Source organism: Cyanistes caeruleus, chromosome 1, assembly GCF_971803275.1.
Source record: "Cyanistes caeruleus chromosome 1, bCyaCae1.hap1.1, whole genome shotgun sequence".
NCBI lineage: Eukaryota > Metazoa > Chordata > Aves > Passeriformes > Paridae > Cyanistes > Cyanistes caeruleus.
In genome coordinates, this window is record NC_141701.1 from 110019438 (window position 1) to 110044768 (window position 25331).

The 25331-nt window shown below is 36.6% G+C and overlaps 1 protein-coding gene across 1 annotated transcript in view; it reads right to left on the minus strand.

Moving 5' to 3' along the window:
- Positions 1 to 9234: 9234 nt before the first annotated feature.
- COL6A6 (collagen type VI alpha 6 chain) overlaps positions 9235 to 25331 on the minus strand; it is an 83281-nt gene continuing 67184 nt past the window's right edge. Inside the window, exons 32-34 of the mRNA XM_086849881.1 lie at positions 21330 to 21400; positions 11269 to 11341; positions 9235 to 9824 (exon numbers count right to left, since the gene is read on the minus strand). Of these exons, the coding sequence (XP_086706007.1) occupies positions 9775 to 9824; positions 11269 to 11341; positions 21330 to 21400 (194 nt within the window). The 3' untranslated portion in view covers positions 9235 to 9774. The remainder of the gene's footprint in view (positions 9825 to 11268; positions 11342 to 21329; positions 21401 to 25331) is intronic.

The following is a 25331-nucleotide window of genomic DNA, read 5'->3' on the forward strand; positions in this document are numbered from 1 at the left end:
AATGTTCCCACCACTCTTTCACTATCTGATCCAGCTTTTCAGGTTTCCAAATACTTTTCAGACTTAAGCTTTACTAACATTCCCTTACCTGCTTTTCCCCCTAGAACAGGTGATTGACCCCCTCTGCATGGATGGGCTCAGAAGGTCACTTACAGCAAACAGCACTAATTTGACATGTGTTTCTTGAGTGTAGCTGGAAAAAAATGTAAGCCTACTTCTCTTCAGAGTATCTGATAGAAGCAGGGAATGCTCTTAACTTGTGAACTGGGCTCTTTGAAGAGACAACACATGAAGTAATGAATTGTTTAAAAAGTCTCAGAATTCAATGGAAAGAGACTGCCTGCTTTTCCCTAGTGAGTGCATTACTTGGGTAATTTAGTGTAGTAGACATTGCCCCAAGTGTAGCAAAAGAGGAATTGAGCTCAAGAACAATGTGACACTTCTTTGCAGACCTTGTCATTGCTGCTCCCTGTTATGTTGAAAAAGGTTTTTTCTTTGCTTTGTATAGAGGAGCTGGTGCTGTCCCTTTATGCTGTATGAATTCAGAAATAAGGAAGGTTTTCTCAGTCCACTGGTATTGCAGATCAGCAAGGAAGAGGGTAGTAAGTCAAGCTTGTTCTGCTGCTGTATTCTAAACAGGTCCTTATACACCTGGAGAAGGGAATCACCTCTTTGACTGCATTGCTTGGTTAATGGTTCTGCCCACAAAATAGTTTCATGAAAGAAGCAGATCAGGTTTTCATTTTCAGGTGTTATAATACACTGACACCATATGAAATTTACAAGACATTTTAAGTAGTATGAAATACATAGGACACTTGAACTGGATATAGTATTAAAAAGAATTTGCAATATAATCTTATCTCCACAATGTTACAATAATTTCTAGTCATCATTAAAAAGTCATCAACCAGGGTAAGCAATGAACCACCATAACCAGTAAACTATGAGTGAGGCTTTTGCCCATATACAGTAATGTTGAAGAGGAAAAAAATAATGTCAATCTTTACAAGAAATTTTGTGTGGTTTCAGTGGGACCACTTGTAGAAAAATGATCTTTGGCCCAGCCTTGAGAAATGACAGTACTGCCAAGCAGCACAGTGGTTATGGTTTCAGTAGTTCCTCTATCTGTGATGTTATAATACACCTTTGTGTTTATTTTTGATTATTTTTACTCTTGGTGTTTATAGACAGTTCAGAAGCATTTTGCTTAAGATATGGCAATCTGTTAATAATATCTAGATCAAATATGAAGGGTTTTTTAATATATTTTAGGTGAATTTTAGATCCTGGTGAGGAAAAGACAACCATGCTGCGCTGCTGCACTATAGAGATGCAAAAAGGGGAAAACAAAATTATATTCAATATTTTTCAAAACTCTTACATCTTATAGAATAGTATTCTATTAGTAGCATGGATTTTTCAACAACTGACTTACTGTTCCTTGTAAAAATGAAGGCTTCTGGCTAAGTGGAAGTGCTGATTTACCCAATAATTCAGGACATGTCTTTATTTTAGTATTTCTCAGAGTAGCAATATTGGTTCAGTCCCTGTTCTCCCTCCCAAAGCTAGAGAAATGGCACATAAAACTCAGCCATTTCATCAATATTTAATCAAAAGAATCTTAGAACTCACAGAAGCTTGGTGTTTCACCCACAGCTGAAAACACATTTCAAGCAGATGGCTAAACCAGTCCCAAAGCCTGAATTGCAAAACTGTCTTGAGAATTTACACAAAGATGCAGGACATTGTGTACAGAGGCAGAACTGAGATTCAGTGAGTACAGGGGAATCATTTGTAGCTCCTTCAGGAAAGGTGATCTTAAACTAAGATTATACCATGTTGTTGACAGTTACAATTAAACAAGTTTTGGTGAAATATTTAAAGGAAATACAAGGGGAGTGGAGAACGGATGTGAAAGGGCATGATATTTCCAGTGACGTTTCCTCTGGGTTTGTGTCAATACAAGCTTTGTATCCTCAGATCAGGCCTGGAGCAAAGCTTGGCAAAACTTTAAAGGGAGGCTGAAGCAGCAGAATCCCATCAAAAGAAGGCAAGGATTATCTTACCAGAAAGGCAATTCCATCTGTGCTGAAGGAAATTACAGAGGCTGCAAAGGTGGAGAGCACAATCGTGAAAGACTCCATTTAACTGCCATGATGATGATGATGACATCCTACTGCTGTGTGGCATTTAAGCAAGGATATTGTTCTCAGATAACATGTTCACTGTAGCATGTTGAAGACTAGTATGAGGTAAAGGAAACCTTTCATAAGTTACACTAAATGGGAAACACAGAAAAATAAACTTTGGAAGTCATGTGTAAAATACAATATGGAAAGGCAAAATATATTTTCAGGAAAGCATTCTGCAAAACATAAAAACAAATAATAAACTCCTTTCTAAATACATTGGGAATGAGAATCTGACAGTTTCTGTTTGGCCAATAATTGAGGAAGGCGTAAAAGAAGATTTCAAACAAAGCAAGGCCATGGCAGATAATTAGATGGGTACTTCGCCTGTGTTCACCATGGAGGAATTCATGAGGGTTCCTATGCTAAAATCCTGTCCCTTTTCTGCACATGTATGTAATGTGCCACTGGATCTCTTTGCCTGAAACATCTGCCAGGTTGGTAGGAGAGGTTTCAGTCAGTAGTAAATTCCCAAGAGCAGAAAATTCTCATCTACAAGATGATGTATTTTAACAGGCATCAGGAATGAAATGGCCAAACTGCTAACTATGGTTTGAAGCCTCTTGCTTAAAAATGCTCTAGTATTAGAAAGGTTGAAACTGGCAGTTTTTTTCTTTTAGAAAAATCCTGGGGAGTTTTGAGACCAGCCTAATGTATGCAGTAGGCAAACTATTATGAATTATATAAAAAAAGCAAAGTTGGTAAAGACATCAATAAATGTACTCTATCAAGGAAGAGTCAACATGTAAGGTGGAGTCTTTTACCATAAGCTTATCTTTGAAAGAATTGCCAGCTATGTGAACAATACATGTCTGGCTGATTGTCTTGCTTTTCAGAAGGCTTTGGACAGATTCCCCAATGAAAGCCTTCCAAAAATAATTAATGTCATCTGATACAAAATATTCCCACTGATTAACACTGTTAAAGACGGTTGCTAAATGAAATACTATTTAATACTAGTTAAGACACAATATGTGATACCACAAATAGATCAGTTTTCACAGTGGAGTAAAGCTATCAGTAGAGATAGATGACCTCTATTTGCACAATGTTTATCAATGACTTAGAAAAGAAACAACAAAATGCCCAAAGTGGCTGAAGATCATAAATTATTAGGGGCAGTAGGAACAAAAAAGTGGCTGCAAAAATTTTACCTAAGGATTTCATTATGGTGGATGGCTGAACAAACCCAAGTAAAATTAAATTTTAGATAAAAATAGGTGTACATGGTAAATACAGCCCACTCTTAACTTTGTGTTTATAATGAAGAGTCCTGAATACATAGTCTTATTCAGGGGAAAAAATGTTGGAATTATGACAGACAGTCCTATAACAAGATTAACTCAGTACTTGGTATTGATCCAGAAGTTGAAACAAATGTTAGATATTATAAGGGAAAGAATTGGATAATACACCAGTGAACAAATCCATGGTGCCCTCTTACTATGAATAATGTGTGTAGCATTTCCCCTTAATGATGAAAATACATATAATACAACTGTGGGAGGCACACAGAGGCCTATTGTGGGTAAAGAATGGTTTCCACATAAAGAACCATTAAACAGACTCGGAGTCAGCATCTGGGAAACAGAATCCTGAAGAGATAGCCGATCTGTAAATAAGCAATGGCAGGAAACACTGAATAGGCAATAACTCTTTGTTCATGCATTTAATGCAAGAACTACAGAGTATCCCATAAAAAATGAGATAAACATGTACAAAATAAGGTTTTGTTTCATAAAGCATGTAATTCACTGATGAAACTCATTGTTTTGGGCTTCTGTGAACACCAATGTTTGCCTGTGTTCAAATAGTACTTAAGTACATCCAGAGAAAAAAAGAATCCATTAAGGGCTGCTGATAACAAAACTGCTGTATACAAAAATGCCACATTGAAAATTAAAGTTGTGATATTGCAATAACTCCAGCATGAATTTTCTGACAGAGGTGACCTGTGAAAATATAATAAAATTTATTTGTGTGCACACAGGTTTCTGTAAAATGGGAGAGAAATTTTTATTTTTATTAAAATAACTTCCTGAACAGAATTCAGTTTCCATGAAAACAGAAATGGTTTTATGTTAGCAAGACTGTTGTGAATGACCTGACTATTCTGAGATTTTAAAAATCCAGCTAGAATCCCAAATTCCCTTTCCTTACTACTTTAAACTCTCATGGGGTAGTGTATCCTGACTGCAGAAAAAGCAAAGACTTAGCTTTGCTCTGATGATTTACTTGTCAAAATTAGACCAGCTGGCATAAGGCACAAAGGTGCCATGGGTTCTGGAAGGCAGAAAACCATTAGCACTACCAGTAAAGTAAAGCTGGCACCAGCTCTGAAAGTAGAAGGAAAAGTTCTATTTTTACCTGTGAAGATAACAGTCCAGATTTTCTTCTCTGAGAAGGAGAGGGAAAAGCAAAGTGTTAAAAATCACTGTTTTTCATCCTGCACTGTAATGAGTTTGTGCTGTGCCGGATGGAGCCTCCAAGAGACTCTTCTATTCCAGCTGACACCACTTTGGCAGCCATCCTCTAGAATGCAGTGTAGGGATAATGACTGAAATGAAGCCCGTTTTCTCACCTTATTATTTCCATAGCTCATTGATTTCTTCAAAGTGTCAGCTTCAAAGGAGATAATTACTCATTAAATCATCATCTACATACATCTGTAAAAACCGGGTTTTGAACGAGTGAATCAGAGACTAGAAGAAACTGAAACAGAATATTATTACAATACATTACATTGATATTACATAGAAGTGATTGGATAAGAGATACCAAGTACAGTCTCTTGGGAAGAGACTATATCACAAGAGACCTTGCTAGCATAATTAAGGAGAAAGAAGTGAATATTCTTAAGTACACAGAAAAGAAAGGCACTGCCAAAGAAAGTGGTCTCTCAAGGATTTATGGAAAGCAAGGACAAGAAGGGTATGTCTAAAAATCACAGGGGATACAAAGACCTGAGAATTATGCAAGCAAGCTGAGTAAAAGAAACAACTTGCTCTAAAATCCCAAATCAAGGATGGTTGATGTTACTGTTGCAGATGATCAGAAGAAGAATATTACATCTTTGAAGGTAACTGGGTCAGATGGGCTAATCTGCAAATGAAATTGACTTCATTCATGTACACACCGTATGAAAAGGTGACATTGCAAGAAGAAAACACTTTTTTGTTATTTATCTCATTAAAGTAATCACCATTGAATCTGAATGAATTAATAAATACATGAATCAACATGAGTTACAGTAAATATTTGGGAGTGGTGATGGCAAGGACAAAATCATCTATTGTTTTCAGAATGTCAAAATTTCATTAAAAAATAGAAGCTTGGCCTTCCCACTAATCTCTTTAAGACGAGATTTACATTGGCAGTTCCACATAAATATCACATCTGTCTGTGAGATGCAGTTTAGAGGGTCCACTTCTGGCACAGTTTATATGATCTCAGTGGAATCTGTGCTTGAGCCAAAGAAGGCAGAATGCCTAGGAAAAGGTTGGAAATGAAAGTTGAGCCATAACCATCTGCTGGCAGCAGCCACCAGAATGTAGTTTATTCTTCTCTGCTTCATCTCCTGAGTATATTACTAACCAGGTTTGGACATTCCCATTTTAATTACTACTTCTTGCAATTTTTGGGGTGTGTGAGTACAGGCATCTATTTCAAATTACATTTTTTAAATCCTTCTTTTTGATATCTCACTTGTGCATGGTTTTAAAAGACTGACTTCTCAAACAAAATTTGCAAGAGCACTTTAGCGTCTGAACAGAAAAAAAAAGAAAAAAGAAAAAAGAAAAAAAGAGTAAAAAGAGCAAAAGTGAAAACAGAAATAAAGAGAATGTGTAAAGTCAGGAAATTCTCCTGGATGCAAAGCAAATTTTGAAAATAATCTGTTTCTAAATGCCAGCTGAGTTAACTATGCAGGGCAGAATGAAAAAAATACTGCCAAGGGAGACAGAACACTTGACTTTTAAAATTCATAAATCCTCATCTTGCAATAAAAATGTAACACACATAAATGTATAGCTCTGTATTAACTAGCACAAGCCAAAATTTTAATCCCAGACAGAGACAGGAAAAGGCCATTATGTCCTAGGCCATAAAAAGGCTGAGTGAAAGAAAAGGCCCCTGGCATTTGATGGCAGTTTTCCATCATACACAAGCCCAGTTCACTCCTCATACTGAAAAGTGACATGTGCTTTGGAAGTCCATGCCTGTCAGTGTATCATACTACAAGACAGGCTATGCAGGAACACCTATTGTCTTTACTTCTGTTTTGCTTGGAGAAAATGAGCATTTTATGCTGTATTGTATTTTGTGAAAGTCTTTTCAAAAGAGGAAAATAAATAATCAAAAAGCCAGAGTGAGTTAGTCAGTACAAAGCAGCAACAGGAACTGGTAAGAGCCACAAGTAGTACTGTGGTTACCTTCACAGCAAGTACAAAGGACTCAAGATCCAGAACCACACGATTAATCATGTATGGTATAAATTATGAAATAAATTTCTGGGACACCTTCTATTTGACAGTTTAGTCAGAGAAGATTAGCTGGAAATTTACTTCTTGTTTCATTTTCAGTTTAAAATTATGGCATCCTGTAAAATTCTTCACAATTTCATAATCTAGGCTAGTTTTAAAAAGAAAGTTTTTTAAAGCAAGTTTTCCACATGTACAATGAAAATCTGGCCATTTTGAGAAGGAAGGGTGGAGTGTACCAGTCCTGTTTTTCTACGGTTCTTTTCTAGCCTTCTTTCCAATGAAAATTAGGTTGATATTCTTACAGTGTCTGTTTATTCTTGCCACGGTAGAACTGTGAATACATTGGCCCATTTCAACCAAATGTGACAGAAACTTAGAGGTCCCTAAGTTTTGAAGTTCCTGCAGATTTTAGCGAGATAACAATAGTACAGAGGTTAGAGACAAATTTAATGGTCTATTAAGAGGAACAGCAGGGTGTGAGCTCAGATAAAACCTGTGCTGTCCAGGAGATACACACATATACCCAGCCATGGTAACGGATAATGCAACCATGTCATTTTAGAACTTCCTTATATTTTACAGTGCAACTGTTACCAAGAAAGCCCAAATACTTCTGTGCAAAACCTGCTAAGACACACAAAGTAAGTATCGAAGGCAAACTTCAGAAAGAAAGTGGCAGAAGGATCAAACAACTTCAGCTGTGTCACAGAATTAAGATGTCTCCAAGTAGTTTGGTGATTTTTTTTTGTTTGGTTTTGGTTTTTGTGAAATAGTTAAACTAGATGCAAATTTCTTCCTATAAATGATCTCTTTTTTTAAAGTATTTTGACTGGAAAAGAAAATAGAAAGGTTTGAAATGGAACTGAAGAAGAACTGGTAGAACTGAATAGATTTCAATGTTGAACTGTGAAAGAGCAAGGAGAGACAAGAGGAAAGGATGCTGATGATACCATCATGAGCAGAATCAGGACAGCTGGGGTGATGGCAGAGGACAGAGCGTGAGAGCCCCACTTTCAATCCTTTTCCTCCTTACTTGCCCAGCATGGCGAATAAGGACACAACTGTTTCAATAAGAGTACTAAATTTTTCCCCCCCCTATTTGAATGAACAAATAATAAATACTTCAGAAAAGATTTCTTGAACTGTAGAAGGGAGAATGTGTAGTATCCTTATATTCCCCATACTCACCTTATAGCTTAATGAAGGAAACAGTAGCCAGTCTTTTATGAATATCAAGATCCAATTCTTCTTTCACAGTAATTATATGAAAATTAATCTCTTCTATTAAGTTAATATTAGTCTCCTTCTGTAAAATTGACTCAGTAGTTTATGTTTAAGAGAAGTTTAGATCAGCAAGAAACCCAGCATATATGACAGATCTAAAGTATTTTTACTGGCAATACTGATAGTTAAATATTTTTTTGTTTTGTAGTAAAATTCTTCCATGTCATATTTGGTACAGCAAAATTCCACATTAAAGAGTTTAATATGTGAAGTGGCTGGTAATTTTAAAGATATCAGAATTGATCAATATATAAGAAGAAGCTGATATTCTGTGTCAAATGTATTATAATTAATAGGCTCTAAAGAGTCATGGTACATGCTCCTTTCTTGCTGTTAATTTATTAAAATAATTATCTGAAGCTTCATTAAAAGTGCAACCTTTGAGCTTTCAATGTGTTTTCCAGTTTCATGATGATGTGAAATTACAAAACTCAAATGAAACCACAGTGTTGTCTCCCTGCATATCTCTTCTGTTTTTCTGTCTCAGAACTCCATTACAGCCCAACTCCTCACAAGGTTTTCTGGAAGATAAATAAACCTCTTTTTTTCCTTTCACTCTATCCTCAAATTTCCTAGATTCCTATACCTCTGGGGGACAATTCCATACTGTGAGATATAGATGAGACTGTAAATTGCAAAGGGGATACACACATACTGTCTCACAAATATGCCAAATTTAATTTTTAATTCACAATTTTCTTTCATCTGAAAGAAATTGTCCCATAGATAGTTTTTGTGCAGAAGATTTTAATAGTGAAGGATATACATGTTATAGCAGAGCCATCAGGATAAATGGAAATCCTGCAATGTAGTTTATTAACAACAGTGACAACCAGGCAAAAAGTAAAAAGCAAACTTCACAACACCTTTCAAATCAATTAATACCAGTAAAGAACCCTGATGGATGAACACTGTGGTAGGGTGCAGCTTCTCAATGGTTTCACCTGTGCAGTACAGAAGCTACTTATTAACATCAGAGCTCAAGTATATTTTCATGTTTCTGAAAGCAATGGAGATATTTTGTTATCTCTGAGGCATGAGGAACAGGTACTATAATTTCCAAATTATACTGTACTTAAAGTATCTTTCTAGTGACCTTGGTCTCTGTAACTCTTGGAAACATTGAAGAGAAACATTGAAGAAGAATCTCTCTGGAATGCAGGGTACTTTCAGAGTAAAGTCATGAATGGCTTCTGACTGTCTTCAGGTTACCCTGTGCCTTTTAAGCACTTTCCTTCTCCCCTTCCAAGACATCTGACAAACCAAACACAAACATCTGCTTATGAAGACAGAAATTTATTTCTTTGGTTATTTCTCCCCATCTTCTGTTTTCAAGATACTAAATATTTTGTTGAGGGAATCTCTTCCCAATTCATGTACTAGAATGAACTTGTAGATTTAAAGAGCACTCCTGTAGGAGCCTCTGATGGAAATAGATGGGAATAAAACATCGCTCATCACTGTGGAACACTGTAGTCCCTAACAGCAAAACATACCCCCCTTTCTGCTCTTAATATTGCATGAGAAAAGAAAAATTAAAAGTTCAAGATATGACGATATGGAAACTGGAGAATCCATGTACTTCACTTGCAATTAATTTGATATACTCTGTTTGAAGGACCTGAAATCCCTGCCTTCTGGTCTCCTTTTTCATAGACAACTGCTGAAAATTACTTACTGTCTGCAAGTTTTTAAAAGAGCCATCATCAGATCATGATTTCAGCAAACATTGCTGATGCATTGTGAAGGGACAACGAATAGCAGAAAATTGCAAGGAAAAGACATTTCATCTCTTTATGGCGCTCGCGATTTTCTTCTTATAGCAGTATCTGTGGTTGGAATTCACACCTTGGGAAAGGAATGAAAGCTAGAAAGAATTCAGAATAAAAGTTACAAAGCATGTTTTAACATTTGATTGCAAACCCCAAAACCCATTCCCAGGAAATGCAATTCAAGAAAAAGCTAAGAATGATTTGTAGGATTTTTTTCTTGAAGAAGATCCATTCCTTCTAGCTAAGTAGCTATTGACCATTCTGACACCTACTCTGTAGTTCAGCTTTTATTCACCTGAATCTTGGAAACAGCATGCAGCTGAAAGAAACCAAAACACAATCTTGTACTTTAAAAGGCTAGCTCTCAGCAGGTGAGTGGAAAAGCATCAGGTTTTTTGTCCCCCTTAGAGAGGATTCACTCACAAAATGGATAGAGGCTTATGTGACTCATTCACTTGCAAATAGAGAAGGAGAAAAGTAATGAAAAGAACAGCTTGAAGCAGGGGCAAAACCAAAGTTGTTTGTTACAAGTCAATAATAGTATTATTATCAGCCATAATCCGTTGTAATGTGAGCTGCTGCTAGAGAAAACTCAAAACAGGGTAACTGCAAATAAGAGATGGTGTTTCTAAACATAAGAAAATGGAAACAAGAACTCTCAACCAGTTGTTCTACCTATTTTCCTCCAAGAGTAGGCTTTCAAAATCTTTGGTTTTGCTCATTATTATCACCACTTTTTCTAATGCAAGAATTCAAATTCTTCTCCGGTTCATGCTAAAGCTGCTTTAACAAGTAGCTGTAAGAAGACAATGTGCCTGCCTACCTAACAGAGATCCTTCTATACAGTAGTAATGGGAACCAGGGAAATGTTAGGAACTTTCACACAGTTCTTAGCTGTGCTTCAGGGAAATAACCCCAAGGACAATGGCTTGGAAACTTGATATTTCATAATGCCTTAATCTTTTTCTTTGATCAGAACTCTGGCTCTGCAGCACTTTCCAGTGTTTGTCCTAGTGGGCAGTTCTCTAGTGAATCTCTGCATTGAAAGTGAGCCCTTTGCACTTTGAATCAGGTTCAGAATCAACCAATGCCTTTGGCAGGAGAAACCACAGAACTGGCTGCACCAGTGACTATTTTCCTCAGTTTTGACTTCTGTTTTTTCATTCTGTTTATGCCTTTGTGTAACAACAACAACAACAAGGTATCATTTTAATATTAAAATGTTATGGCACGTGGGAATTTTCAGAAAGTCACAATGACTGATTTCATGCCACTGTAAAGTTGTATTTAAAACACAGAAATAACACAAGGTATGTCATTAATTATGCACAACAATTTAAAACTTTTTCAAACATGGTATGACATAAATTTCTAATGTGTTTTTTATAGCCAGTTCCACTCTTTCTCTTTGAAAATCAAGCAGAATTTTACCAATCAAACAAAAAACTTGTTGAAAAAACCTATGAAGGACAGTGCTCTGAAATAAAATCTTATCCACTATTAACCCTTAATGTCTGAATAATTATTTAATGGACTTACACAGCTCTCTTATTCTGAAAGTGGAGTCTGTTGCACTTTTCCTTGGGTTCTTCTGCTGTGTAGTTGTCCTCTCCTGTTCCAAAAACAGTAATAAAATTCATTAGTTTTATGGGATTTTGATGATTTTGGCAAAGTTTTGCGCTTTATCCAAGAATACCTGCAAGTTAAGTGACTTCATTGTTTTTATACACTTATAACAAACTCTCTCTGTCTGTCTGTCTGTCTCTCTGTCTCTCTCTATATATATATACACACGAATTCTATGGTGGTCAGATTCTGCACTTATCAATAGGAAAATTTGAATAAAAAACCAAAGGACCTAAATAAACTTAAATTTTGATGAATGTGAGGATTATATTTATACCTTGCTTATTTATTTCCTTAGTACAGTGTTCTGACTTATTGCTCATTGTCTTTTTATATGGTCTATATTCACAATTTAACACATTTTGTAGAGGATACAGACAATCACTAGACTGTTCTCTCATTTGACAGGCAGAGTTTATGTTTTTACAGCAGCAAGAAAATTAGGTGTTAGAATTCTGAATTCAGTCCCATTTGCATTCTCTGTATTTAACAATCCTGTATTTAAACATTCTCTGTATTTAAACTATCCTGATGATGGCTGAATTTCTTTAGCTATATGATGAATCTACAATATATAATCTCCAATATCTGAGGGAACATCTTTCAGGAGTTACTCCAACAACCCTTCAGAATAAACAAAGACAATGTTTTTGAGTTCACTATCATATCTACAGGGAATGTAACCAGAATATCACCTGTTTGGGACAGAACCCCTGTGAGGTTTCCAGATCATTTGGTGGCAGCTTTTTGGATCACTTATGTTCTTGCTTATGAACTTTGTCTCCAGACAACTGTTTATCCTTATGGAAAGATCTGAAACAGCAAAACTAGTGCCCTGTCTATGTCTGCTCTCACACCACTGACTCTGCTCTAGCAGATGCAGCTTGAAATTAACTTCCTCACATTTTTACAAGAAAAAGAAGACTGTTAACTGCCCAGGATGTGACACAGAGGAAGCAGCAGCAGTGATCACTGGCACCTTGTGGTGATTTTGCAAGGTAAACAAAGTTTAAAATTGTGTTGAATTCCAGAGTAACACAAAAATTTACCAAATTACATAATCTTTCATTGTGGCATTTTGGTTGTAGAAAAAAGTGACATCTTTTTGTATGAGGACAAAAAGTGCTTTAGAAAATAAGTTAAATCCAGTGAATGAGAAAGAAGTGGCAGGTCAGATTCTGCTGAACTGGCTCTCATGAGGAGGCCTGAGGCATATGAACAAGAACAGAGATTTTCAGTAAGCTTCAATCTCTCATCCTGTAACCTCTAAGCTGAGCATGACACTTGAGGAAAAGGAAGAGGTTTCCATTTCAAATAACTCATCTGCAATAGAAACCACCATAATGGGACTAAATAATTCAGTCTTAATGAGAAACACAGATCCCCTTTGGGGTTTTTCACACGAGTTACACTGTACCTAATACAGTCTTTTCACAGACTATGTGTGACATGGAAGACTTTTTTCCCAGATAACATTATTTAATTATGCCAGACAGAATGAAAATCTAATAGCTTAAAATAATCTTGGACATTGCTCCATGAGTTTCAACTGCATGCTAGAGAAACATCACTTAATAAATTCTTTAAAAAGCTTTTCTCTATAATATAGGGCAAGAAGGAAGAATACATCCTTTAAATTCATAAAATCCTTCCTATGTAGCAGTATTATTATAATTTCTGCAAGATCACATAGTATTTTTGGTGAACATTGACTCTAAATCAAGAACTCAATTTTCTGAATGTAAAAATATTCCATGTCCCTCTTATAATTAGTTTTTCATATATCCTTTTACCCATTCCTAATCAGACAGAATAGTAACTTACTCTCAACACAATATTTATAGTTATTGTACAGTATTTTGTACATTTTTTCATAGAAATACATCCTGATTCCACATCATGTTCTTTAATGCCAAGTATATGTTATTATACTTGGTCTTTTTCATCTAAAATGAAATTACTTTATTTACTAGGACATTTATAATAGACAGATCACATTTCCCTGTAGGGCCACTTGTCAGTATTAAATGAACCACTGCAGTTATGAACTCATTTCTAACATTTTTTTATAGCCTGTGACAACAGTATGAAGTCCTTCCAGAAACTAAACAGCAAAATAATAAAAAGTAATCCATACTTTAGTGAACTTAGAGCATGCAGCAATTTATTTTAGAAGTACAGTGTACCTATAGTAATTCTACAAAATGCCATATCAATGTCAACATGATTACTAATAATTTCGAGTTTTATTACTTTAAATATAAGGAAAAAAAAAAAGTAGAAAACACCTCAAAAGAGGTCTGGTGTTTTCATTAGCTGTGCTATGGGTGCTATTGATTTCACCTCAAACTTTACAAGAGAAACAGGTCATTGGCTTAAGGATTTTGAAGGATGATAAGGAATGTCTACCTTAACAAAGTAACTAATGGAATTTTTACAACAATGGATAGATGAGATTTGCAATGTGGATTACAATGTCCAACTAAGTAGTCAGGCTACTCAGCTGGTCCACATCTTCCAGTTCCAAAGACTTCCTATGCTCATGCTCTTTCACAGTTACTCTTTTGCGGAAACTGCATGAACTGTGCCAGTCTCACTGCCTCACAGGGTGCCTTTTCTCAGTGTAGTTTCCCTGAACTCTGCTCCTAAAGCAAGATGGAGGAAGCCCAGTTATCAGTCTTTCATTCCTTTTCTTTAAAATAAATGACAGAGAGTGAGAAATTCAATCGCAAGAGGAAAGCACATCAGGTGGCAGAATGAGACTCATTTCTGAAAGCTCATTTTGTAAAGTGAATCTGTGTTCACTCATAGGCAAAAGTAGGTCAGACACATCTACATATAAGAAGATGGCTCTGCACCAGAACAGACAAGCAGAGGCATTTTGCAGTTTTTCTCATGAAGCAGAAGCTCCACACCCATGCATTCTTCATGCAGTCCCTCAAAACAAGAAACTTCATAGTAACTACTGGAATGACTTCTACTGCACTCATCTCCATAACAGCTCTCCATAACAGCTGGTTTAACAGAAGCAGCTGCTCCATGGCTGTAAGTCTCAGCAATTTTTTTCACTTTAGCACCTTGTACAGTTCTCCTGTACAGAACACTCATGGCAACGGATCTCATCGCACATCCAGTGTCCTGTTCAGTGGAGGAACTCTGGTGAGAAATATTTTTTACTGCTTTGAGTATCATATTCTTGTTGTGAAACACTGAGAAGTAGAGGAGTAGGTTGAGTAGATGTGGTAACACAGTTTCAGGGAACAAAAAACATCCCCAAATTATTTTGTTCTCTTGCATCCCAGACACAGAGAGTAATACACATGAAAGCTATGTAAGACAATGATAAACTAGATCCCAAACTTGATAGAAGATCAAAGAAAAATGGGGAGCTAGACAAAAATCTGCCCAATGTATATTGAAAGTGAACCACAGAAGAGTACATATTGTTTTTGTGAAAAGGTTTTACAAAGATGTTTGAAAAATACTGCTGAATTCTATTAGCACTATTCACAGGTGGATAAGCTGCAGCAGAGAAAAGGAGTTGCTTTTTCAACACCTCCTAAACACAGGACAACAACAGGGGTAGAAATGATCTTGGGTTTTGCCCAAGTTCTGGCAGGCTCACGTTCACCTGCACTCTGAACCTCTGGTAATGCAAATCTGCTGCAGCCTGAGCCCCCTTGAGAGGAAGGATTTGCACTACTAAGAGTGCAGACTGAGCCTGCAACACTCTGCATTGAGGTGTATAGCTGCACCCTGCAATTTCAGCACACAATATTCCCTTTCAAAGCTCCTCTGTGGCACAGTGTGGGCCTACACTAATTCAAGTACTGCTGTGTGGCTCAGATACTGATTTGAAGCTATTATTACTGCATTATTACTAACAGAACTGTTCAGGTTTTACAATGAATGTGACATTTCTGTAGTAAAACACATTTCATCTGGTAATTACCCCAGCCATTACATTACATCTAAAAGCAGAAATTGTGCTGAAGAAAATAATCTGCTGCATCATGGAGAAAGATGTAATTTTAAAAATCACAGGCTACAGCAGGCAGCATAACTACAGTAACAGTAAGATCATTTATCTAGCACTCATGAAGGGAGGAGACTTCTGACTCACCATTCCAGCCAAATTCAGCATAGGACAGGGGTTCCATTATCATTTCCTGTACATTACTGTTATCAAACACATTTGGGCATGGAATACACTAAATATTAAATATAGTTAGGGAAAAAAATAAAAGTGCAAAGCAAAGGAAAGGAGAGCAGTATTGAAATTAGAACAAATAAAGAGGAGAAAGTTTTAAATAATGGGTGTAATAAAATTATTTGTCAGCTTAGTGTGAAGCAGTGGAGGAACTGGTGGGAGTGAAGTTAAACAGAAAAGAAGGTCAGAGAAGGGACAAGGAAGACAATCTGCAGTGCTGAAGCTGCAAGACAATTAGAATTATGAAAGGTCAGAGAAGGATAATGCAAACTGTATCTCTAAGGGAAAAGTAGAAAGAAATAAAAAATAATAAGCACAGGAACATAGAGAATAGGGGGGGAAATGACAAAGGAGGAACTCATACTACTTCATTATTGCCACATAATACCCTTAATACTACTCTTTTACTAGCTGTCAACTGCTATTTTAATTATATATTTTTATATATAGTATATATACACACATATACATATATATGTGTATATACATATATTTATATATTTGTATATATATTATCTTCATTCCATTTAGGCTCAGAAAACATATTTTTTTTGTTTACAAGGACCGGTCTGTAGTACGTACAGGAATTTCTGAACATGACTGCTGCAATTCATTTCACCTTTAATCCTATTTTGAAGCTGTAAGAAATTCACAGTATATCATCTGTAGAAAGATGTACAGGGAAAATATCACCTTAGCAAGAACTGCAGACTTCTTAGCAATGGTAACAATTAATGAGAGGAAAATGAACCCAATCTGACTTTTATACCATGTTGGACTTGCAAAGTCTTTGACTGAAAGTCAAAGAGGAAAGAAATATTTCTAAATTGAGTCTCTTTCATTTGACACTAAAGGTACATACCGTTGAATTCCCACAACACTTCTAAAGAGTTTGTTAGAAATACATAATAGCAAAATTTATGGTTCTACTGACAACCAAAAATTACAGTAATCATTCTCTTTTGCATTAGTTAAAAGGAGAGGCTCAAAGTATGAGTCAGGTAACACTTTTCAAACATGCAAAAATCATGCATTTAGATGGTGAATTCTGGAAGTTACATTTATAGGTACACTATTAACCACTTGCATTCAGAAGTATCTGATTTGTGCTAACATACAGATGGATTCCCTGTCTTCTTTATTTAATAAAATATTGAAGTTCACAGGGTAATATAGTCATGCAATTTACAATATATGGGCAACACATCATTGGAAGTCCTCAGAACTCTGCACAAATAACTACTACAGACCACCAGAACAGGAAGAAAATACACTGTTTCATTCCTTATTTTCCCTTAAAAATGAAAAAGAACAAACATAGTTTCCAGTAATGGCAAAATATTTGGAGTCTAGGTCTGGCCCTGCATCCTGGAGATCCCCTGTCACTTCAACTGTCTTCCAGACCAGCAGGTCCTGGAATAGTTCTGTGAATAATTACATGTTACACATGTGGTATTCAAACAACACACAGAGGCAACATAAACATTTTATTTTCTATTTGAAATTAACAGATTTCTTTCCTTCTTCCCTTATTTGCTACATGCTTAAGAGATTCTTCAGTTCCACTGAATTAATGGTAAATGAATGATAAGAAAGAAGAACATGAGGTCTGACACCATTTTCAATTATAAGATATGAACAACTTGGATGGATAACATCAAAGCACCAATTTTCTTCTAGTAGTTCAGCTCATCTTTGTTAACTGAGTTATTCATCCAATATGTTCAAAGTCCATTTAAAAATACAGTCCTTAAAATAAAATTAGCACATGCTTTGGCAGGGAGTAGCCAGCCCTTGTCAGTCCCTATCATAGCATAGAACATCTGAAGTTACTATTCAGCCATTGAAAAGCTTGTGAAGAAAAGGGAGAAAGAAACAGATAAGTAGCCAGAAAAAAACAGATCAAAGAATTTAATGGAATAAAAGTGATCATCTCCCTTCTCTTAAACCAGCTTATTTCTTCTACAATATTTTTTTTACCAAAAAGGCAAAAAAAGGAAGATGAACTGGAACACATATAGTAGGATATTCAGAGATGGTCATTGCTTCTGTTTAGTGTGACTTAAACAGGGACACAATATTAACAGCTTTTGCAAGTGAGAGACATAATATTTAAAAATCAATGCAAGCGTGAAATCAGCACACATAAAGGAGGAACCTATTAACAAAATCCATTAAAGAATATCGATGATGATGTACTTGTCGTTCTGCCTCAATATATTTTTAGTCCATTTTCTCCTGCAAGTCCCTTGTTCCCAGCTTTACCCAAGTTAGTTGGAAAAAATGGAATTAAAATCTGACAAGAAGTTCTGACAAAAATGCAAGCTTCTTAAGAAATAGCAGCATTTTCCCCTTGAAACACAAGGGTATGGAATAAGAAAATTAGTCATAGATTTGTGTAAAAATCTCAAACCAAATTTACACAATGACCAGTCAATATTTTTTTACTGGAGAAAAGGAAAATGAGATGCAGCTATTACTTTACTGCTGCATCATAAGGTAACAAAAGACTTGCAACATCTTGTTTCACACAACTGAAAGTACTCTTCCTTTTAATCCGCCACAGCTATCCTGTTGGCTGGTATTTTCTCCAAGTAATACTGTCTGTGGTAGAAATGGGCTGCTTCCAAAGTGTGATTTATCTACTTGTTTACTGAAGCACACTGATTTCCCATGAGAACAGTGGAGAGCTGTCAGTTCAATTTATTTAACAAAACTTCTAATTGCTCCCTAATTGCTGTGTAAGCACAAATATTGGAGAAAATATTAACAGGCAATTTCTGTACACAGAACATTGAAAATGTCCAGAGATATCAACAAGAGCAAGCCTCTGGCAGATTTTCTGCATCTATGGGAGAACATATGTCAGTCAGCAAACTATGGGAACATGAAGTATTTCTTGTTCTTCTTTACCCCATATACAAATGACAGCTTACCAGGAGGCTTTGGGTCAGAGGTCTGCCCACAGTGTCACCAAACCATGGTGCTCAGTAGAGCAAGCCTGCTTTTCTGTGGTGATAGCTCTGCATCCACACAGACTATAGATGTTATACAGCCTTATTGTTTGAAACCTAAAGTGTAGTACCAACTTCACAGATCAGCCCTATTTATGTAATTTTCATTGTTTTGAGAATTGATTGGGGTTTCATACTTCACCTTCAGCCTGAAATAAATGTCAGTCTTTTGTCTAGCTAAATTATTCCATCAGACTGTGAAAATCAGGTTATTTACTCTTTTTTTTTAATTAAGTACTAAACCACAGTCATACAGAATATTTGAAAATGCCATGAAGGTTGTAGGAAGTGTGAGCATGAACAAAAAAAAGGTAAATACACACCCACAAAAATTCCAACTGCTCTTGAAAGCAAATCCTTTCAAAAGACCCTATGCCACATCACTTGGAACCAGAGACACATACAGACAGGAGACCAAGGAGCAAAGGTAGAAAACCTTTTTAGGGAGGGTTTTCACTAATGAAATAACTAGAATTCCTAGAAACTAAAATTATGATAATTATTAGATTAATAACACCAATTCATGCTTGATCGTTTCTGCATGACCAAATCTGTGACCTTTCATCTTGTTTTCTGTCTTATCTTACTGTAATAAAACTGGCAAGGCCACTGTTAATAGCTTGTTACAGCAATTTATTAGGTATAATTGCAGAATTTACCACAGCCTGAAAAAAGTACTGGTGCAGGAGAAGTGCTTTATACTATCTAGTAAAGTGGCATTATTATAATTGTGATATTTTATTGGTAATAATGAAGTTTTATAAATTTTTAATTGCTTTTGTCTCTTAGCAATATGTATCTCTGGTTAAAATCATGTACTTATAAGAATTTTGAAAAATCAGTGTTATGAAAATCATTCAGACTTCAATCCTCAGCTGGTTACATGTCCAGTACCTTACAATTAAACAACATAGCATGCTTTCAGTATATTCATTATTGGAAGACTCTTACTTACTGGCTTTTCTGTCATTTTTGACCCTAAAAATCAATGTGTACAAAAAAGTGCAGTTAACACATACAAATTATTAATTCTGGGCTGTTTTTTTTTTTTATTGCTTGTGAATATTAAAAATATTTACCTCAGGTCCTTTGTACCCTTTTTTTCATTGCAAACCATTGTAATCAGGCTGTTCACAACTGATCTCTTTCTAAATGACAACAAATCTTTGTTTTGTTAAGGCTTTTTTGTGTGACCTGACAGGCAGTAATACGTAATTCATTGTATCAAAAAGGTTTAACTTTTTCTTTACATCTTCCTCCTATGTGTAACATACTTTCTTGCATTTACAGATGACAATGAAGATTCCAGAGGATCTATCTATTCAGTCTGATTTCAGCACTGAACACTGCAGACACAGAAAGAACTAACAATCCACAAAGCAAAAACAATTCAAAGACAGTACTCCTGAAATTGTGCAGTGGTAATGTTCTTGAAATAAAATCTTGACACTAAAAAATCATTCAATACTGTAGTCACCAGGAAAGACTTGCTGAGCACTAGGTCTGGTGGTGGAAGCTGACACAAGTAACTGAAAGAAGAAATTTTATATATCTAACAATACTTACATGCAAGCAATAAATACCTCCTACAACTTGCAGTTTTATCTGAGCAATATTTGGAACATATATAGCTCTATGTATCCTTCAGCACCTCTATAAGGACAAAAAGGGTAAGAAAGTTTTATCTGAAAGTGAAGTACCAAGTAGTTATTTTAGAGCATTGCAGATGCATTAAAAACTGCCTTCTGATAAAGACCACTATGACAATCTTGTCTGTTTTTTCCCCCTGTTCTACACTGACCTCTTCTACTGAATGTATACCCTATTTTCAAAACTATCCACTGGCTATTCATCAGTAGTTTGCTCTTTATCAGAGGAGCAAAAAGTATTTTAAGTCCTATAATATCTCTTCTGGTAGAAATTTAAACAAAAAGACGTACAAATAACTTTGTGATACAAAGTTTTGCCTTCTGCTAAAGAGTTTATTAAAGACATTTCTCACAGGGACAGTTTCATGAAATAGCCATACTATTGTCCTTAAATCCAAGCCCTGACCAATAAAAGATGACTAAGTGTTACTGATATCCAAAGTCACCCTTTCCTCCTTTCTTTCCAGGAACCCCAAGAGATCTCTTAGAGACAAAATATGGTATATTATTTCATTTTTACCACTCAGTAACTTTGAGGTCAAGGAGGTAAAAGAAAGGAAACAATGTATCTCTTCTCCTCTAATTCCATCCCTCCCATTTTCCCAATTGTTTCTGAAATAATAAAAATGTGAAGGAATTTTTCACATAAACAACCAACCAACCAACCAATCAGAAAAGAAAAGTGGAGGAGGAGGAGGAAGGAAAAAACCCCTAAACACAGGAATTAATGTTTGCAGTTGGATTTTCAACGTGTTTCCTAGGCAAAACCACAAACTGGGCATCGCAGCAGATATCTGCACATGGCAGGTATCTGCACACAGCTTAAAAAAAAGTAACATTGACTTAATACTCACTGACATCTCTGCAAAACTCTCAAAATCTTCAATTATTGCAAGAGAGAACCCTAAGGAATACTGCATTCACACATTCAGATTGCCTAGAGTAATACTGTACCCTCTTCCCAACAAATCCTTGCATCTATGAAAAGAAAAATTATGCCAAAAGTTAGGAAAACATGTAATAAAATCACTGAATAATTACTCTAAATCACAATTAAACAGGATTTTCAGAATTTTTGTTTAATTTTTAGACCTCTTTTACCTGGATATCCCATGTTATCTTGTTTTCCTTTTGGTCCTGATGGTTCTCTCTGAGCATCCTCCATGAGGGGGCTGAAAAGATTGGCAACAATCAGAAAACTGAAGAAGCTGGTTTTAACCAGAGAGCCAGCTCTATTGAAGTCCAGATTCATGACGATTTTTTTTCCCAATTCAAAGGAAAGTGGAAAACATTTAATTAGACACTATTATTCAAATGGTAACTACTAAACAAAAAGTGTTTTGAACAGTTATTAACCCTTAATAAATAGGCATTTTTGTGATTTCAGGAAGGTTGGATATCTTATATTGCTATACCACTATTTTCAAAAAAAGGTTTTCATCTTGTTTTTTAAAGTAATATGTGATTAAAATCTTTTTACAGAATACTGAGTGGTAATTTTAGTTCCACTAATTTTAGTGGGAGAAAGTCTATGCTCTGATATTTGATTTATGTAAACTTATTTTAGCTGCAAAGAATCCATTCCTATGAGTTTACTGATGACAGAACACTTGCTGCAAGAAAACATTTATTTTTCAGGATTATTAGTATACTTTTTACTAAAGATATGCATATAAAAGCATATCTATGTGTATTCAAGTCATTAAGAAACAATTGCAAAGTACTGCAATGCAATATTTCTGGACATAAAGCTGATAGCTCTTTTAAAACCTCAGCAAGGCTACAGCCAAGCACTTAACTTCCTCCTGAGCTCAGCCTCTGCTGATGGTATCTATAATCTTCCATTATAGATACTAGGCACAGCTGAGATAGGGAGGCAGGACAAGAACAGGGATAAGACAATTGCAACATGGTCTTCAGCTATGAGAATATCTTCTTTTTTGACAGCACTAGCAGTTCTAACTTTCAACTTCAATTTTAGTAATTACAGAGTTTGCTCTTGATGGACCTTCAGACATTTCTTGGGGCTGTGGCTGCTAGCACTGCCTTGCCTTGGGAATTCTGTGGCAGCTCAAAGATTTCTTGTCAAAGAAAGTGTAAAGATAAGAGAATCTCAGAACTTAAAGCTGTGGATTAAATTAGATGAGAAAACTAATTAAAGAAGAAGAGTTATATGGTATTTCCCCCTTAGATCCTGCTAGAGAACATTGTCCTTCACATCTTTGTTACAGTAAACCCTTGACCTCCCTTGCTGTAGATTGCAATTAATTGGTTTTTCCTGTGTTCTCAGATATTTTCACAGGTTAGCAATAACTATCTGGAAAGATGTAATACACAGCTTCCTTCTAAAAAGTGTTTTAATTTGAAAAAGGCATCAAGAAGTCCCTGGTTTTCACAATTAAATACCATATTTCTCAGATGAAACTGATATGACCTTCCATTAGACATTTAAGAGCTAGCAGTAAGACTTTCATTTTTCTTATGTATTTACTTTTTTTTTTTTTTTTCAAAAAGCGGGAATGGGATTTGGAAGTAAAAAGATTTTTCCTAAGATCTTAAAAACTGCTGATACACAGTCCTAGAATATGAAACATGCACTCACCTAGCAAGCAAGCAATCTGGACAGAAAAGGGTCACACAAAATGCTTCGCTACACTACTTGACTCAGGAAACAGTGGATATACATGGCAAAGGTGTCTGTTGTCCAGAGAAGGTGCATTCAGCTTTGATGTGAATTGGAGTATGCCAGCTGCCTCTGAAGTCATTGGGATCTTTTTTTGCTTCCTGTCAGAGACACAGTGACACACACCTGCTAACAGAATGTCCTGCAGAGTTGTTGGAGAGCAGCACTGCCAAGAGGTTGCCAAAAAACTTGCTCCAGAGTTTCAGAGGCTGGACATTTTCTTCTCTCTTCTTTCATGTCCTGAGAAAGGTCAGGTCCCAAGAGACATACCATGCAGGAATGAGCACTAAGGGTACTCCATGAAGATAAAACAGTCAGGGAACATTGACCTTGACAAAACAAAGATGATACCAATGAGTAGAAGGTGTCTCCTAGACGAATTTGCATCTGCAGAGAAGCCTCCTTTGACCAAGGATTCCAGAGCGGTGTTATTCTGTCAAATCAGTTTCTCCGTTCATGAAAACTCTTGGATTTGTCATTGATGGACAGACTGATACAACATTTAAAACACCTTGAGGCACTTGGACGGTTCCTTCATCTGACAGAGATCTGGACTATGATTATCCAGGCATGAAATGAACAGCCTTACAAAACTCTATCAAAGACTGCTGCCAGATTTCCACAGTAACTCGAAATTTTCTCAGAGATCTGTCCTATTTCAGGGGGACAGGTGAGACAGGCAGGAATAGCTGATGACAACTATAACATAATCCATCTACTGAAGTGCAATTTTATGCAGGACTGTCAAGAGGGCACAGAGAATCTATTTGGTCTAGAAATAGACCAGAAATTTGAACATCTAGAAAGCTGGTCTCTTGGAGAGAAGAATCCATGTTGGAGCAGATTTGCTGGCAGGACTGGTGACTCTGTAAGGGTCCCATGCTGGAGCAGCCTCTTCCCAAATGACTGCACGCTGTGGGACCCCACACTGGAGCAGGGAAAGAGTATGAAGAGTGGCTTGGTTGTCACCTGGTATCCAGACATGGTCAACCCACCACCTGTAGGGGTGGAGAATGTTCTGGTGTTTGTTGGCTGGGGTAAATCTGATTTTCTTCACAATAGCTGGTATGGAGGTCTGTTTTGTGTTTGTGATGAAGACAGTCTTGATAATTCAGGGATGTTTTGGCTGTTGCAGAGCAGTACTTGCAGAGAATCAAGGCCTCACCTTGCCACACCATCAAGAAAGCTGGAGAGGCACAACAAGTTGGGAGAGGACACAGCTGCGACAGCCGACCCCCACTGATTCAAGGGATATTCTAAACCTCATGGCAACATGCTCAGCATCTAAAGCTGGGAATGAACAAAATGGGAGGTGTTCAGAGTGATGCCATTTTACTTCCCAAGTAATCATTACACATGAGGTAGCTCTGCCTTCTTAAGGATGGCTGCACTGCCTGCCCATGGGAAGTGGTGAATGAATTCCTTGTTTCACTTTCTTTGCATGCATGGCTTTTTCTTTACCTATTAAACTGCTTTAGTCCCAACTCTTGAATTTTCTCCCTTTTACATTCCCAGTTCTTTTCATTGGCTTTGTGGGGCTTAGTTGCTGGCTGGGGTTAAACCATGGCAATTATTTCTAGCTGCTGGGACTAACGTAGAATGAGTTTGTCTTCATCTGAGGTAGGAATAACCCAGTTTTCCTCCACACATTTTTATTTGCACTACAGGAATTCTCTCCCCTTCTACAGTATGTAAATTTTTGACTGGTCAGGGCCAGTCTGATTGGCAGATTCCCTAGTATTCACTAACCAGGTGGCCTTCACCAAATGCTAAATGCCAGTATTTGAAGATCCCACCACCCATTGTTCTCAGTGTAGTCTTTAGCAGTCCATTACACAGTGTGATTTTTCCATAGGCCGGTGCATGATAGGGAATGTGATACACCCACTCAAATGCCCTGTTCTTTGGCCCAAGCATCTGTAAGATTGTTTAGGAAATGAGTTCCAATGATTCATTTATTTCTGGAGTATTCGGTCCCATAAGACTTGCTTGTCAAGGCCAGGATGGGCTGTGGCATGAAGCACAGGGTGTGTTTCCAGCCATCTGGTGGTTGCTGCCACCATTTAAAGCACAGAGCTCTTGCTGTTTGCAGGAGCATGATATAGTCAATCTTCTACACATCGTCATACTTACATTTCAGTCTTTGTCCTCTGCACCAAAGAGGTTTTAACAGCCTGGCTTGCTTAATTGCAGTGCATTTTTCACATCCATGGATAGTGTCTACGGTTAAGTCCACTCCTCAGTCATGAGCTCACCAATATGCTGCATCTCTTCCTTTATGTCCTGAGGTGTAAAGGACTGAGATAGTAATAATTCATATTTATGTTGCCAATCCAAATCCACCTGAGCCACTCCAGTCTTGGCAGCTGCTGGTTATTCTTATGTACTTCAGTGCCCTGGCTCTTGGGTACATGAGCATC